Source organism: Balaenoptera musculus, chromosome 17, assembly GCF_009873245.2.
Source record: "Balaenoptera musculus isolate JJ_BM4_2016_0621 chromosome 17, mBalMus1.pri.v3, whole genome shotgun sequence".
Taxonomy (NCBI): domain Eukaryota; kingdom Metazoa; phylum Chordata; class Mammalia; order Artiodactyla; family Balaenopteridae; genus Balaenoptera; species Balaenoptera musculus.
In genome coordinates this window covers 52,381,450-52,397,369 of record NC_045801.1, presented here as the reverse complement: position 1 = coordinate 52,397,369, position 15,920 = coordinate 52,381,450, and the positions used below count along the sequence as shown (strand labels likewise).

The window sequence follows — 15,920 nt, the reverse complement described above, 5'->3', positions numbered from 1 at the left end:
GATGTACAATGCATGTTTGACGTAAGGTAGGCTGTTCCAGTTAGCATAAAGCCAAATCATCTATAAGCCAGAATGACTTCCCCATGCCTCAGTATGTGAAAATTTCTTCTGTCACCAATGGGGAACCACGGAAGATTTTAGTTTAGGATAGTGACTGGTCCAGGGTTGAGATAAACATTTTGTCTCCATTTAAAAATATTCCCTTGGGCTTCCCTGGTGGCGCAGTGGTTGAGAGTCTGCCTGCTAATGCAGGGGACACGGGTTCGAGCCCTGGTCTGGGAGGATCCCACATGCCGTGGAGCAACTAGGCCCGTGAGCCACAATTACTGAGCCTGCGCATCTGGAGCCTGTGCTCCGCAACAAGAGAGCCCGCGATAATGAAAGGCCCGCGCACTGTGATGAAGAGTGGCCCCCACTTGCCGCAACTAGAGAAAGCCCTCGCACAGAAACGAAGACCCAACACAGCGATAAATTAATTAATTAATTAATTAATTTAAAAAAAAGAGTAACCAGATTTAAAAAAAAAAAAAAATATTCCCTTGACTCAGAAAGCAATGTAACCAGGAGGGTTCTTGCACCTTATTTGGGTATTGTTTTCCTACCTGGAATGCCATTCTGTCCAGAACACACTGTGAGCTAGCAAGACTCTGATCAGTCATCTACTAATGACTTCCTTTTATAAAACATTCCCACTACCCACAGGAATATACAGTTGGCTTAAATGCTTCTGTGCTATTCCTAGCACTGGCCCTGCTGCACAGCAAGTCTCCTTCCTCCACTGAACTATGAATGCTTCCAGGAACGAGAATGGGCTTCATCTTATTCCTCACTGCATAGGGAGGTGCCTGGCACAAGTAAGGCATCCAGTAGACGCAATAACCTGGGGGAACAACTTATAGGTGTGTAAGACTATAGGTCTGTAAAAACAAACTGCTGTGAAATCGCCTTCAGAAGTCAGTCGCTTACAATGCAAAAATCATACAGAAGAGCCACAAAGGTAAGACCCATTCCTTCCCCAGCCACCAAAGGCCAGGCAAAATGTTTCGCTTTACGGCAAGGCTCGGGAGTCGCGCCGTAGATACCGTAAAAGGGAGGGAAGCCCTCGTTGGGGAAGCTCAGGCTTCTGGCTTTGCGACACCGTCGGGGCGGGAAAGTGCCGGCTGTCGGTTGGAGGGAGGGTCCTCGGCCGCCCCCTAGGGCCGGACTTCCGCGCACCCGGGAGGCGTATTCCGGCCTTTCCGACCCAGCGCTGGGCGCGGGTTAAGACCCAGCTCCGCGTCGCCGGTGCCATGGAGGCGCCGCTGGAGGCGGAAGTCGAGAATGAGGACGGCGAGAGCAGCTGCGGGGATCTGTGCTTCATGGACAAAGGCCTGCGGAGGTAAAGGGCAGCTTTACCGGAGACCGCACGGCAGGGGCCGTGGGCAGCGGGCGGTGTCGGTGGAACGGAGGCGCGGGGCAGCTTTACGGAGACCGCACACAAAGGCGTCTGGCTGTCGCCCGCCGTTCTCCGCCACAACTGCGCTGCTGAAGTGCCAGATCCAAATCCAGCGAGCCCCCTTTCCTTTCCTCCAGGGACTAATGAGCACCCTGGAAACTGCCCCACGTCCTGGTTCCCTGCCGGCGTTTGACCATCCTCCCTTCTTCGCTGGTTCTCCTTTCTTTACTGGCAATTATTTCTTTGCTTGCCCTGTAATTGTTGGTCTTCGCGGGTTCTGTCCTCTCTTCTTTGCTCTTTCTCTATGACAGAAAGTGGTAAAGTAGTATCTCTGGCAACCGTAAAGCAAGAGTGTGCTGCTCTTCATTGGTTTTGCCTTGATTCTCTTAGCTCCTGGTCTAATTTCTACTTTGCAGAGCCCTGTGATACACATACTGTTATACTTCTTGAAAATACTAAACATAACATATTTAGTTCACCGCTTTCCTCTTTCATGCAGTCCAAATTTGTTCACGATACTAGGCTCTTGGTTCTGCGTTGCTGATTGGTCCCTCTCTGCCTTTTCAGTCTTACCTCTTAACCTTTCTCCGGTTACACCCTGTGATTAGCCACACTAAGCTACATGCGGGCAGTTCCATAGTAGGCTTCTCTGTGCCTTTCCACACACTGTTCCTTTGTTGCCTGCTCTCTCTGTGCACCTTGCTGATAATTAAAGCAACTTGTTCTGGATCCTGATCTAAAATTTGCCAGAAAGCCCCAGGAAGGTGTTTTTCAAAAGAATATTTATATTTATATTTAATAATAGCTGCCATTTACTGAATGCCATTTGTGTATCCATGTTACATATATTATCACAAATCTTCACAACAATTCTGCAAGGTAGTAATTTTATGAGGGACAGATCTGAGATTCAGAGGATCTTTATAATTTTCCCAACATCATGCAGCTGGATTAAGTTTGAATTCAAAACCATTTCTATCTAATTTCACTGTCTGCTTTTTCGACTATACTATATTATATGCACAATACTAATTTCCAGAAACCGAAATGCTTCAGAAAATAGATGGCTGTCATTAAGAGCATGTGTTAATAGCATAAAGTCTGGCACTAAATAATAGCTCAGTAAATGACAGAAGCAAGATAATTGGAAAATATTTAAAACAGTCACATTTAGAGATTGCTAGTTTGAAATTTAGAAATGCTTTATCATTTTCTGCCAGGGGTTCTTATGTGCTTCAGTCTGAAGACTAAAGGATAAGTTGAATGACCTTATGTCATATTCATACTTTTCGTGTTTTAATTTTAAATTTGAGATTCTTAATGCAAATTTGGAAGCAAACTTGAATTCCTTGTTTTCCCTTTACTCCCTGACTGCTAAACTTCTCATTTTCCTGCTACTAGATTTCCTACAGCTTTACTATAGCTGCTATAGAACATAGAACAGATGCCACTGACATTGTGTGTCCCAGTTCAAGCATCTCTGAATTATGTGCACTGTAGTTTATATCCCTGGAACTCCTATCTTCAGAAGAGGTTCCAGTTAAAAATAGCAGTAATTGACAGCATGAAGAGATGAGTTCCATTTAGAGGAGATGCTTTCCAAATTTCAGCAAGGGAGGACAGGGACTGTTGCACTACGAATAGCAATAACTAGTGGTTTATTTTGAAATCAACTACATTCTGGGTTAAACAGTCATAGCAGACAGTGAAGAGAATAAGATTGTAAACTCTAGTGCCAGATCTGTATTTATACTGGCTCAATTTGGTAATAGCTACAAGAATTTGGACAAGTTATTTAATTTCTGTAAACCGTGGCATCCTTTGATACCTACTGCTTGGAGTTGTTCTGAGGATTAAATGGGCAGAGGAAACAGGTAATTCATTTACTCAAGTAACACAGCAAAAGTGGTAGAGTGCAGATTTGATCTTGGGGTGGTAATTCATTTACTCAAGTAACACAGCAAAATTGATCTTGGGGTGTTATGATTCTAAGAACTGACTTTACAAATAACTGCTTTCACTCAGTGCTGATGACTTTGTTTGCATATAAAAGCTAGAAATGCCTGGTATCCCTTGCCTCTCTTGATAATGGTCCAAAATACTGGTTAGTTGTAAGAAGCACTGTACCTTATGAGACATTTCAAGGCTACCACAAGTAGGAAGAATTTTATTATAGAATGAATAGAGCACATACTTACTATCTACATGCTGTTTGGTTAATTTTAGTTATTTGGTCATGATTTTTAATCCATTTTTTACTTGTTTTTGATAATATATATTTTCCTTTGTAGCATATCAGAGTTATCCTTAGATTCAGCCCTTCATGCCATCAATCTTCATTGCAATAACATCACGAAGATCAAAGCCATTGATCACATTTGGAATTTACAACATTTAGATCTGTCATCTAATCAAATAAGTCACATTGAAGGGCTAAACACACTGACAAAACTACGTACTTTAAACTTGTCCTGCAATTTGATCACAAGAATAGAAGGTTTGTAAGTGATTTTCATCTAATACTTTGCATAGGGGAGCTGATTTAAGTCCATTTTTCATCTTCTTCCCAAAAGAATGGGATAAGTATTATCATAAACTTTTCAAAACTGACCCTAAAACTCTATATAAAAAGTTTTCTTCTGGAAAAATTATCAATTTTTAAAAAATTATTTTGTAAAATACCAACAGAATTGATTTCACTGTTATCAGACTGTAGATTTGCTTCAGAGCAGTCTGAAATAGTATTGTAATACCATATAACTCTAATTAATTGATTATTTGAATCTTATAATGGCTTTATTTTATTTTAGGACTTGAAGCACTAACTAATCTGACTAGACTGAATTTATCTTATAACCACATAAATGATCTTAGTGGTAAGTAGATATGCTTATGTTTTCTATAATGCTGAGTATTTGCTACGTGTAATGAGTTAGACTGAGCTATGCATATTGAAGAACTGAATAATCCAATTTTTGACCAAAAATCTTATCTAGAGGGTGTTTCTCAGTCATATTTGGTTTTTGTTGGTGCTAAAGCTACAGCTGGATAAAAAACTAGGAATAAAAACCAGAGTAATCAGTAACAGAAAAAACTTGGTTAGAAAGAACCTACTTTGGGAGAATAATGTTTTAATCTTAGATAATTAATATACTATTATGTAGAGAGGAATAGTTCCAGCAGAACTTTTTACAATGATGAAAATATTCTGTATCTGTGCTATCTGGTACGGCAGTCAGTAGACAGATATGGCCTTTGAGCCCTTGAAATGTGGCTAGTACACTGAGGAACTGAATGTGTAATTTTATTTAATTTTAATTAAATTTTTATTTAAATTTAAAAAGCCACATGTGGCTAGTGCTACCGTATTGGACAGTGTAGGTATATAGCATTCCAAAGGCTATAGCAAATTAACAATCAAGGTTTTTTTTCTTTTAAAGATTTATTATTATTTGTTTATTTAATTTATTTTTTTGGCTGTGTCAGGTCTTAGTTGAGGCATGCGGGATCTTTTGTTGTGGTGTGTGGGCTTCTCTCTAGCTGTGGCGTGCAGGTTTTTCTTCTCTAGCTGTGGCACGCGGGTTCCAGAGCGCATGGGCTCTGCAGTTTGCGACATGCGGGCTCTCTAGTTGAGGCGCGCGAGCTCAGTAGTTGTGGCACACGAGCTTAGTTGCCCCGCAGCATGTGAGATCTTAGTTCCCTGACCAGGGATCGAACCCGCATCCCCTGCATTGGAAGGTGGACTCTTTACCACTGGACCACCAGGGAAGTCCCAGGATTTTTTTTTTAATTTTCTTTTTGACTGTACCATATATAAGAAGGTTAAAAATTGTTAATCTTTTAATTGATTAAAGTGATACACTGATAAAATGAACGGAGTTTTATGATAATTTTTAAAATTATCTGTCAGAACTAGCAGAATTTCTCTAATTATCTTCATAATCCTTATCAATATTTGAAACAGTCTTATTCATTTGTTTGTTTTTCTCCCCTGCTAGAAAAATACGACCCTACGCCAGGTATTTAGTACACAAAAAAATAAAATACAATGACCTAGTCCCTACCCTTAACCAAGGTAGCAACGGTATTTTAATTTTTAAAAACCTTTTTCCCCCAAAATGTGAAAGTATTAGAATTGAGTATTAACTGTAGCTCTGTCTCTGCTGTGTGATGCTGAGCAAAGTATATTGTTCTTTGGATGCAATTTCCTTAACTGAAAGATGTGCATTTTGGATAATATAGTTCATTCATTTACTTCTTTAGTGATGAAAAAATAACAACAACAAATAGATAAAGTTCTTATCACAAGGCTTACATTGTAGTGGGGAAGTAAAACAAATAAATGAGATCATGTCAAACCCCCCCAAAAAAATAAGCAAAAGATTTGAGCAGACCCTTCTCCAAGAGGATATCCAAGTTGCAAACAAGCCCATGATAAAAAAAATGTTTAGCATCCTTAGTAATTAAGGAAATGCAAATTAAAATCATAATGAGATCCACTTCATACCTCCGAGAATAGATATACTTTTAAAAACTTAAAATACAAACCGCTGGTGAGATTGTGGAGCAACTAGAACTTGCATACATCGCTGGTAGAATTCAAAATGGTAAAGCTACTTTGGAAAACAGTTTGAAGGTTTCTTATAACGTTAAACAAATACTTAGCATATAATCATGCATTTCTACTTCTAGTTGTTTACCTAAGAAAAATGAAAACATGTCTAATCAAAGACCTGTACATGAATGTTAATATGATTATATCACTTTTTAATATAATCATGTTTATATGATTATTTATAATCTCCAAAAACTAGAAACCACCCATTTGTCTATTACCTGGTAAATGGATAAACAAATTGTGATACATCCACAGGGTGGAATACTACTTGGCAATAAAAAGGAATGAACTATTGATATATGCAGCAACATAGATAAATCTAAAAAGAATTATGCTAAGTGAAAGGAGCCAGACACAAAAGATTACACTGTATGATTCCATGTATACGATATTCTGACAAAGCCAAAGATACAGGGGCAGAAATGAGATCATTAGTTACCAGGGGTTGAAGATGAGGAGAGAAGATTGATTTACATAGGGACACAGTGATTTGGGTGATGAAAATGTTCTGTATCTCCATTGTAGGGGTTACGTAACCGTATATGTTTGTTAAAGCACATCAAACTCTACTGTATATATTTTCTGCAAACCTATTAAGTTCTAATAGATAATTCTTAGAATGATAATATTTTATATGTTCAGAAACACTTCAGTAAGTAAATAATGACAGTTCATACAATTAAGAACATGCAAAAACACTAGGGCGTGATCAAGCTTGCCATGATAAAGGCAGAAAGAAGGCTGCTGTGGCTAGAGCATAGCAAATGAGGGATTAATGTGCTAAGAAAAGAGATACAAAACAGGCAAAAGTGAGATCACGTACAGCTTCATAAGCAGGGTAAAAAGTTTGCATATTATTCTGAGTACAATAGGAAACCATTGGAAGGCTTTAAACAAGTAAGTGACTCAATACATCTGTTTAAAGGATCACTTTGGCTGCTGAGTAGCTGAAGAATGGACTTCAGTAGGACAGGGGTGAAAGTCAGGTGACAAGAAGCTATTCCAGTGGTCTGGATGAGAGATGATGGAGACTTGGACTAGGATGGAAACAATATAGAGGAGTACATACATTATGTTTTGCATGTGGAGTTCATAGAACTTGCTGATGGATTGAGATGAGGAGATGAAGGGAAAAGGAATCAAAGATAATTAAGAGTTTTCTTTGTAGTAACGGGTGGATGATGGTACTATTTCCTGACATGGGGAAGACTGGAGGAGGAACAGGTTTAGAGATGAAGGGGTAAGAATGAAGGATCCTATCTTAAATTCGAGAGCCCTATTAGATATATGTGTGTGTATGTGTGTGACCTGCGGGTTTGGGGTAGGGCATCAGGGGTGGTGTTGCAGGTTTGGCACATCAGTGGTGTTTGTTGCCTTGACACTATAGGAGATTCTGGAGAGTGTATGAATAGAGAAGGGGGCGACCAGGAATGCGCCCTGGGGCACTTTAAAATCAAAACATAAAAGGGACATGAAGCTGCAACATAAGAGAAAGAACCAGTAACATGGAACAGGAACTTAGAAATGTGATGGTAAATTAAGAAGAAATGCTGAGTACTCATAAGAATGCTTGACAGGAAATCTGATCCTGTAGTGAGTGGTCAGAGACTTTTCTGAGGGTGTGACGGATGAACAGAAGTTAGTGATGAGGACTGTGAAGAAAATAAAAGAGGCAACCCTGTAAAACAGATGAGTAGAAGTTAGCCAGATATGATAAAGATCATTGAGGAGAGAAGAGTATTCCAGTCAGGTTGAAGAAATTGAAGGGGAAAAAAAAAAAAAAAAGGTGAGTAAAGTTGAATTTATACATGGAGAGTACTAAACTAGGCAAAATTGAAAAATAAGACCTTCATCTGAACAGTGTAGAGTGTATCTCAGAATGGCCCTTCCAAAAGAAGGAAGGCTAGGGCATTCAGCCATGGATGATTCTCCTTTTGTTGAGGGGTTCCTGGAGGTGTTAACTCCTTCACACTTCTGAGCTAAACTCTTGCTCAACAAGCTCCATTTTGAAGAAAATTCTGAGGCATGGCCCCTGTCCACCACAGCTGCAGCTGAAGTCAGGCTGGCCAGGGAGATGTGCCAGGAACCAGTAGCCTCTGCTACAAACCTAGTTTCTAACATTACCATGCTCTAGATAATCTCATGCAAGAAATGTTACCAGGGAGCTAAATCAAATGGGTGCTATTTATATTTATTTTATGCTCAAACCAATGAAATTGGAGTGTTAGCTTATGTCTCCTAATTTAAAATAATGTGTTGATTGAGAGCCTAAAGCCATTGCTTTATTCTTATTCTCATAAAAGTACATGGGCCCGTAAAATAGATAGCTAGTGGGAAGCAACCGCATAGCACAGGGAGATCAACTCTGTGCTTTGTGACCACCTAGAGGGGTGGGATAGGGAGGGTGGGAGGGAGGGAGATGCAAGAGGGAAGAGATATGGGAACATATGTATATGTATAACTGATTCACTTTGTTATAAAGCAGAAACTAACGCACCATTGTAAAGCAATTATACTCCAATAAAGATGTTTAAAAAAAAAAAAAAAGTACATGGGCCTGGGGAGGTACCCCTGGGCTAAGGCCTCAAAGCGATGCCAAACCTTTGTTTCTTCAAAACAACAATTGACTTTGCTGATAGCCTGTTCATTAGATATAGCTGTTTACAGAAGGGTCTTATTAATGCTACTCCTTTGCCTCTTGAAATACAACTTATATAAAAATTATTTTTAGTTAGCTGTTAGAAAAATTACTGTTGTGACATCAAAAAATTTTTTTCCTGTTGCAGGTTTGATGCCCCTTCATGGAATTAAACATAAACTTAGATATATTGACCTACATAGTAATTGTATAGATAGTATCCATCACCTACTTCAGTGTACAGTAGGATTGCACTTCTTGACTAATCTTATTTTGGAGAAAAATGGAGAAGATAATCCTGTCTGTCATTTACCAGGTATGATCGATTAATTTAATACTTTTTGTAACAGTTGATTTTCAGAGCTCTTTTATTTCCTGCAACTTGTATTTATGACCTCCTTGAATTTGTCTTAAGCTTTGCAACTTTTTATGATGTATTTGGAAACGTATAATTGCAAATAAATTATTTTATTAAGACAAACTAAATTGCTGTTAAAAGAGGAATACAAGCTGAAGAGATAAGTAATTCTCTTTAGACAGTTTTATATTTGATAAGTGAATGCCTCAAAATTAAATTGTGCTTATGATATATTCTTATAGTATAATACTAAGCAGCCATAAAAAAGAATATAGAATCTCTTTAGCTACTGATAAGCAGTTATCTCCAAGATATACTACTGTTAAGAGAAAGAAAAGCAAGTTGCAAAACATTGTGTATAGTACGCTCCCATTTGTGTGCAAAGGATAACGTGTGTGTGTGTGTGTGTGTGTTTGCTGAGTATATATATATATAAAATATCTAGAAGGATACACAAAAAACTGATAATAGTGGCTAACTTCAGTATTAGGTAGGTAGGGATGAGGAAATGAGAAAAGGGCATCTGGGGATCAGGAAATGTTAGGAAAACTTTTTACTGAGTACCTTTTGAATTTTATACCATGTGAATGTGTTCAATTATTAACAAGTAAATGACTTTTTTAAGAAGAAAGCTTAAACTTAATATGAGCTTAAACTTATTAAGATACAAGATATATAGACGATGCTGCTGAAATGCCATTTGACCTAATTCAAAATCATTGAGGTTGGCAAAGATAAAGCAGACCAGACTGCCATTTCTAGAACTCACTTACTCAAATTGCTTAACCCAACAATAAGATACAAACGTAGAATATGAATATACATTCTAAAGATGTGTTTGGGTAGAAGTTGGCTGCAGAGGCTGTGTTCTCATTAATATGCAGCTATGAGAAGGCTTTTGCCAGAATGGAAACCTATTTTGATAATTTTACTTTGCAGAAGAGTGTATTAGATTTGAGATCCACTATTTTCCTAAGCCCATATAATGATAGAGTCTCCCTAAAAATCAGAGCAGATTTCCATTTTGGGGGGAAACCCTTTTCTTGGAAAAAAAACCTTATTCCTAAGACAACTTTAATTTACTGACCCACAAGTTGGATTTTTTTTCCTAATAATCTCGTCTCAAGAACCTCTAGTTCCTATAGTCTGAACCTTTGTTTTTCATTTTCTTTCCTAGATGAGGTATTTCTCTGAACACAGTTGCCCTCCCCCCAGAATTATTACTGAAATTACTTTTCTTTCCTCAAAATTTCTAACATGAATTTGCCAGACTTCTTTCTTTTGTAGTTCTTCCAACCACTTTATTTTACTTGGTTTTAAAATTTATCAAAATTGAAGTGTTTCTATTAGCCTAAACACCAAATTAATGTTAATTTGCCAGACTTCTCATATGTAATTAGGGAAAATAAACATATTCTTAAATACTTGATTGATTGTTTTAATCCTAGTTATATGGAATTTAAGAGGAGAAAGCAGGAATGTTTAAGTTTGTTAATGCTTAGGCCTCACTAGCAAAATTCTTGCTTCTCTGATTGTTATTCTCATCATCCTGATTTACATCTATACTAATCATATTACAAATAAACAAGAGATATGTTTGGCTTTCTGTCTGGAATAAATTGCCACTGGTTTCATGCATTTATAGCTTTACAGCAATTTTATGAAAGATAGATCCAGAAATGATGATATTTTAACTTTCTGACTTTCATCAGGAGGGTTGTTTGGGAGGGATTGGGGGGGGGGGGGTAGTGTTTTGTTTGTTTTGTATTTAATGATTATGTACTGGAGAAGAACTAAGTAGTTTTTTATTACACGTTTATTAGTTGCATTCCAGGACTAATTTTATCATTCAGGTGATATATCTGGTAGCTGATAAATTTACTTCGTTCTAGAAATAATTAACCTTTCTTTCTATGCTTGAGTTTTCATTTTGAATGATTTGTTTCCAAGGGTACAGAGCAGTTATGCTCCAGACTTTGCCACAGCTTAGAATCCTAGATTGTAAGAACATATTTGGTGAACCAGTAAATATGGCAGAAATAAACTCATCACGCCTACAGTGCTTTGAAGGTCTTTTGGATAATTTAGTTTCTTCTGACTCTCCCCTAAATATAAGTGAAGATGAGGTATAGTACAGTTTTTTTTTCTAATATAAAAGATATCTTCAAATTTTAATTAATAAATAAATGTAAATTTAAAGGATTTTGGTTTGTTTCTGTGTCATAGATCATTGACAGTATGCCAGTGGTAACACCACCTATCGATGAAGTAGCTCCCTTGGATCACTTTGCAAGTACACCAGCAGATACTGGTTTGGCATCCTTTATATCTGTGTGTCCTTCTTCTGAGCCAGAGAAAGTTAATAATGAAAGTGATTTTCAGAATGAGATGAAACTTCAGAAATTAGATGACCAAATTTTACAGCTTCTCAATGAAGTAAATATTTTTCCTACTTTTCTAAGCAATGTGTTTGTTGAAGAAAAAAATAGTAAGAAAATGTGCAATAAAATTGCATACAAGCTGACCCACCAGAAACAATCTATATTTATTGCATTGGTGTGTATGTTTATTTTTTTTTTCTTTAAAATAGGATTCTATTGTAGTAGCGGTAGAAAAAACATACTTTTTTCACTCATTTTCCTTAATGTCCTCCTTCAAATCTTCATTATGTAATTCCTTTGTTGTTCTGCTGTACTTCACATTATTTCCACCCACCCACCTTTTATTTCAAGTAAATAGAACTCTTTGGATTCAGTGCTTATTAACATAGAGGCTACGTGAGCTACTTTTGGCCTCTACTTTCTCTTCAGTTGTTTCATGGTCAAAACCACTTCTATAACCTATAGCTAAATGGCAAGTTATTTTATATAATTCCTGCTTCAATTCCTGTTTGCAGCAGACCCTTACCAAATAACCTCTGCTTTCTTGAAATACTAATCCTTTTTTACGCCTGCTACTGGTTCTCTGGTTTTTAGAAATCTTTGAACTATGTGGATGATCTGTAATTCCTAGAATTTTCTACTATTTGAGTCTCCAACCTTCTCTCTAGCATTCTTGCTCTGATCTATACTGACAGTTGTTTCCTTAAACACTACATCTCCCAGAATGCAATGGATTTTTCCTTTATCCCCTACCTGGACATGGGGGAGAAAGACTGTGGGATAGGCCTGAAAGGCTATTAGTCAAAAGTCAGTTTGACCTAGAAATTTGTAGTTGAATTTTAATATTTAAATTTTTTCTGAAAATGGTGGGTAGTGGAAAATGCTTATGGAATGATTATGGTTCAATGGGTTTTTAATAATCCTGAACTATTGTCTTAGCTATAACATTAGCAATGCTTGATAAACATGAGGTCTACCTTAGGTGGGTGCGTGAATAAGACTATAAGGATTCTGTGTGCCAAAAATCCCTAGAGATTTCAATTTGGGCCACAGAGGTAGATTGTAGTAGAACTGGGACAAGAATGCTGGCAGATGCATTCTTTGACATCATTGATATATTACTGAGATACTAGGCTCTTCATCTCTTCAGGTTTCATCTTCCATCTTAGAATGGCTCACTCTTCTTTCTCAATGTCAGAACTTAGATTTAAGCTTAATAACCTAAATTTGAAGTGAACTTTTCAGCTTCTCTTATGCCATCCTCATTTCATTCTCACAGTAACTCAATCAAGTAGATAGGGATTAATATATCGTTGTTCTTGTTTTATAGAAAAGAAACTCAGTTTATTTAAGAGTCGTTTATTTTAGTGAGGCAGAGTTGAACTTCAAACCCAAATGTCCTGATATCCAATCTGATATTCTTTCCACTGTCATGCTTCTTATGCAGTTAGTGATAATTCTTCCTACTTTATAAATAAGAATAGGAGTCTAGCTCTCTGGGGGAAAAAGGATGATTTGTTGCTATGCATATAAAAAATGTTTAGGAGAAGGACTTCTTGTTTGCTAACTTACTTGCTATAAAGGGTAAACATACAATTTGAATTTCAGTTGATATATACACTTAAATTATAAGTGAAGTCATAAAGTTACTGAAAATGTGCTATAATATAATGATGGTTATTGTTCTTAATTACTGGACTTATAATTGTTACACTGATTTTGAGAATTCTCTCTGTGAAAGGCTGTTTTGTCTTTAAGTTTTCATTTTTCCCCCACCGTTTTATTATGAACATTTTAAAACTTCGAGCAAATTTAAGAGAATTTCTTAGTGAATTAGCAGTATACCCACCAACTAGATTCCACCATCAACATTTTACTATACTTATTTCATCATGTGTCTATCCATCTACTCATTTATCAAACTATCTTATTTTATGACACATTTTAAAGTGAATCACACGTATCAGTATACTTCCCCCTAAATACTTAAGCCTGCGTATCATATCATTATAGTTCAGTATATTTTTACAGTTTTTTTACTTTTACTTTTTCTTTTTTTTTTTTTTTTTTACTTTTGATGTAAAATAGCGATGTGTGTATTCCCTGCATTGACAGTACGTAGGCCTGTTACCCAAACGTTTATGAAGGTAAAGCATCACTGTCCTAAAATGTTCCCTCATGCTGCTGCTCACAGGCATTCCTCTCCTGCACTCCCCACCCTCACCATCACTTTTCTCATTTTTTTTGACCATAGATTATTTAATACTCCTTCCAGAACCTAATATAAGTGGAATCATACAGTATATGTACTCTTCTGTGTAAGGCCTCTTTCACTCAGAATAACCTTGAAATCAGTCCATTATTATGTGTATCAGTAGTTTGTTTTTATTGCTGCGTGGTATTCCGTTGTATGAGTATACCACAGTTTATTTTTCCATTATCCCTCTTGATACGCCACTGGGTTCTTTCCAGGTTTGTGGATAAAACTGCTATGAACATTACAGTACAAGTCTTTTTGTGAACTTAGGTCTTCATTTCTCTTCAGTAAATAGCTAGAACTAGAATCTCTAGATGATACGGTAGGTGTGTGTTTAGTTATATGAGAAACTGCCAGAGCTTTCCTAAGGTGATTGTTCCATTTTATTCCTGCCAACAATGTATAACTGACTGTTCCAGTCGTTCCATATCCTCACCAGTGTTTGGTGTTAGCATTGATTTTATTTTAGCCATTCTAGTGGGTGTATACTGGTATTCATTGTGACTTTAATTTGCATTTCACTAATGATCAGTGATGTTAAGCACTTTTTCATGTACTTATTGAATCTTTTGTGCAGTGTTCAGAAATTTTGCCCATATTTTTATTGAGTGATTAGTCTATTACTGGGTTATAGGAATTCATTTTATATCTTGAATACTAATGTTTTGTCAAATATATTTTCTCCCAATCTGTGGTTTGCATATTCATTTCCTTAAGGGTCTTTTGATAAGCAACAGTTTTAATTTTACTGATGTTTATTGTCTAGTTCTATCAGTTGCATGTGAGATATTAGATTCTTCAACTATGATTGTGGATTTGTCTACTTCTTCCTTTAATTCTCTCAACATATGCTTGCCATATTTTTAAGCTCTCTTACTAAGCACATACACATTTATGACTACTTTTTCTTCCTATTTAAGTGACTCTTTTATCATTATGCAATGTAAATTTATGTTTTTACTCAATTTTGGAATTTTTGGACATCATTGCTTCAAATATTTCTCTGTCCCATTCTCTCTTTTCTCTTTTTTCAAATTCCATTTAGACCTTTTGATGTGTCCCACAATCCCCTGATGCTCTGTCTGTTTTATCAACTTTTTTTCTCTGTATTCTTCATATTGAATAAGTCCACTGAACTATCTTCAAGTTTACATATTCTTTCTTTTATCACCTCGTTCTGTATTAGTCCAGCCACTCAATTTTTACTTTAGACATTGTATTTTTCAGTTGTAAAATTTCCCTTTTTTTAAATAATTTTTACTTCTCTGCTGAATTTCCTTTTCATTCATGATAAGCATTTTTTATATCATTGAGCATACTTATGATCACTGTTGTAAAGTTCTTCTCTGCTTATTTGAACATTTAGGTCCTCTCAGGTCTCCATTGATTGTCATTTCTCTTGAGAATAGGTCATATTTTCCTGGTTCTCCCTATTGTGAGTAATTTTGGATTTTGTCCTGGACAATGTGAATGTTACTTTGTGGAGAATCTAGATGCTGCTATAGGCCTCCAAATCCTTTGCTGGGCTTCTTGCAGTCTATTCCATACTATCCTCAGATTCTTCAGACCCAAAAGTTTGTGGGTTTCCCACCTGAGTTTTAAGACTCCCTACGTAGTGCCGATTGTGCTGTTTTCTTAGGATAAAAGCCATAAAGCAGAAACAATCCATTCTGGTCATATTTCCAGGTGTCAACGCTCCTCTAGAATAAGACTACTTTTGTTCACTTTCCAGGTTTGTTGTTGTTTTCTTTGTATTTTTCCCCGGTTTGTAATTGTTATCTTGAGAGCATCAACCTCATAGGAGCTTACTTGTCCATACCAGAAGTTGAATCTTGTCTTTAATTCCAAACATACCTAGTTTATAAATCTTTAATCTTGTAAAAAGTTATAACATTTTAGAAAATGTCAAATTATGTTCTTTTATACTGAATTGAACTTTTGAAAAACTTTGGTTTTTTTATTCTAGACTTCTAATTCTTTAATAGATAATGTTCCTGAGAAAGATCTCAGACCAAAAAGAGACACAGATGTGACTTCTGAAAGTGACTGTGGAAACAGAAAAGAATGCAATAGAAAAATTCCTCGAAGATCAAAAATCCCATATTATTCCAAAACTATTCAAACTATTAAGCACCACAGTAAAAACAACAGTGCTTTTATAAGGTACTTCTTTTAGTTCTATAAATTCAGATAAGGCACACAGAAGTTAATATTGCTGGCTTCTTTCTTAAAG

General features: G+C 36.6%; 1 protein-coding gene across 4 annotated transcripts in view; it reads left to right on the top strand.

Annotated features, from left to right (window-relative positions):
- The first annotated feature begins 1,147 nt into the window (after window positions 1-1,147).
- Window positions 1,148-15,920, top strand: part of LRRCC1 (leucine rich repeat and coiled-coil centrosomal protein 1) — a 35,410-nt gene continuing 20,637 nt past the window's right edge. The window contains exons 1-7 of one of the 4 annotated variants that reach the window (XM_036830891.1): window positions 1,148-1,378; window positions 3,727-3,932; window positions 4,246-4,311; window positions 8,840-9,007; window positions 11,000-11,175; window positions 11,276-11,360; window positions 15,673-15,850. In XM_036830891.1, coding sequence (XP_036686786.1) covers window positions 1,290-1,378; window positions 3,727-3,932; window positions 4,246-4,311; window positions 8,840-9,007; window positions 11,000-11,175; window positions 11,276-11,360; window positions 15,673-15,850 — 968 coding nt within the window. In that variant the 5' untranslated portion in view covers window positions 1,148-1,289. Of the gene's footprint in view, window positions 1,379-3,726; window positions 3,933-4,245; window positions 4,312-8,839; window positions 9,008-10,999; window positions 11,176-11,275; window positions 11,486-15,653; window positions 15,851-15,920 lie in introns of all 4 variants that reach the window. The other 3 variants (XM_036830890.1, XM_036830892.1, XM_036830893.1) reach the window with 3 other exon arrangements.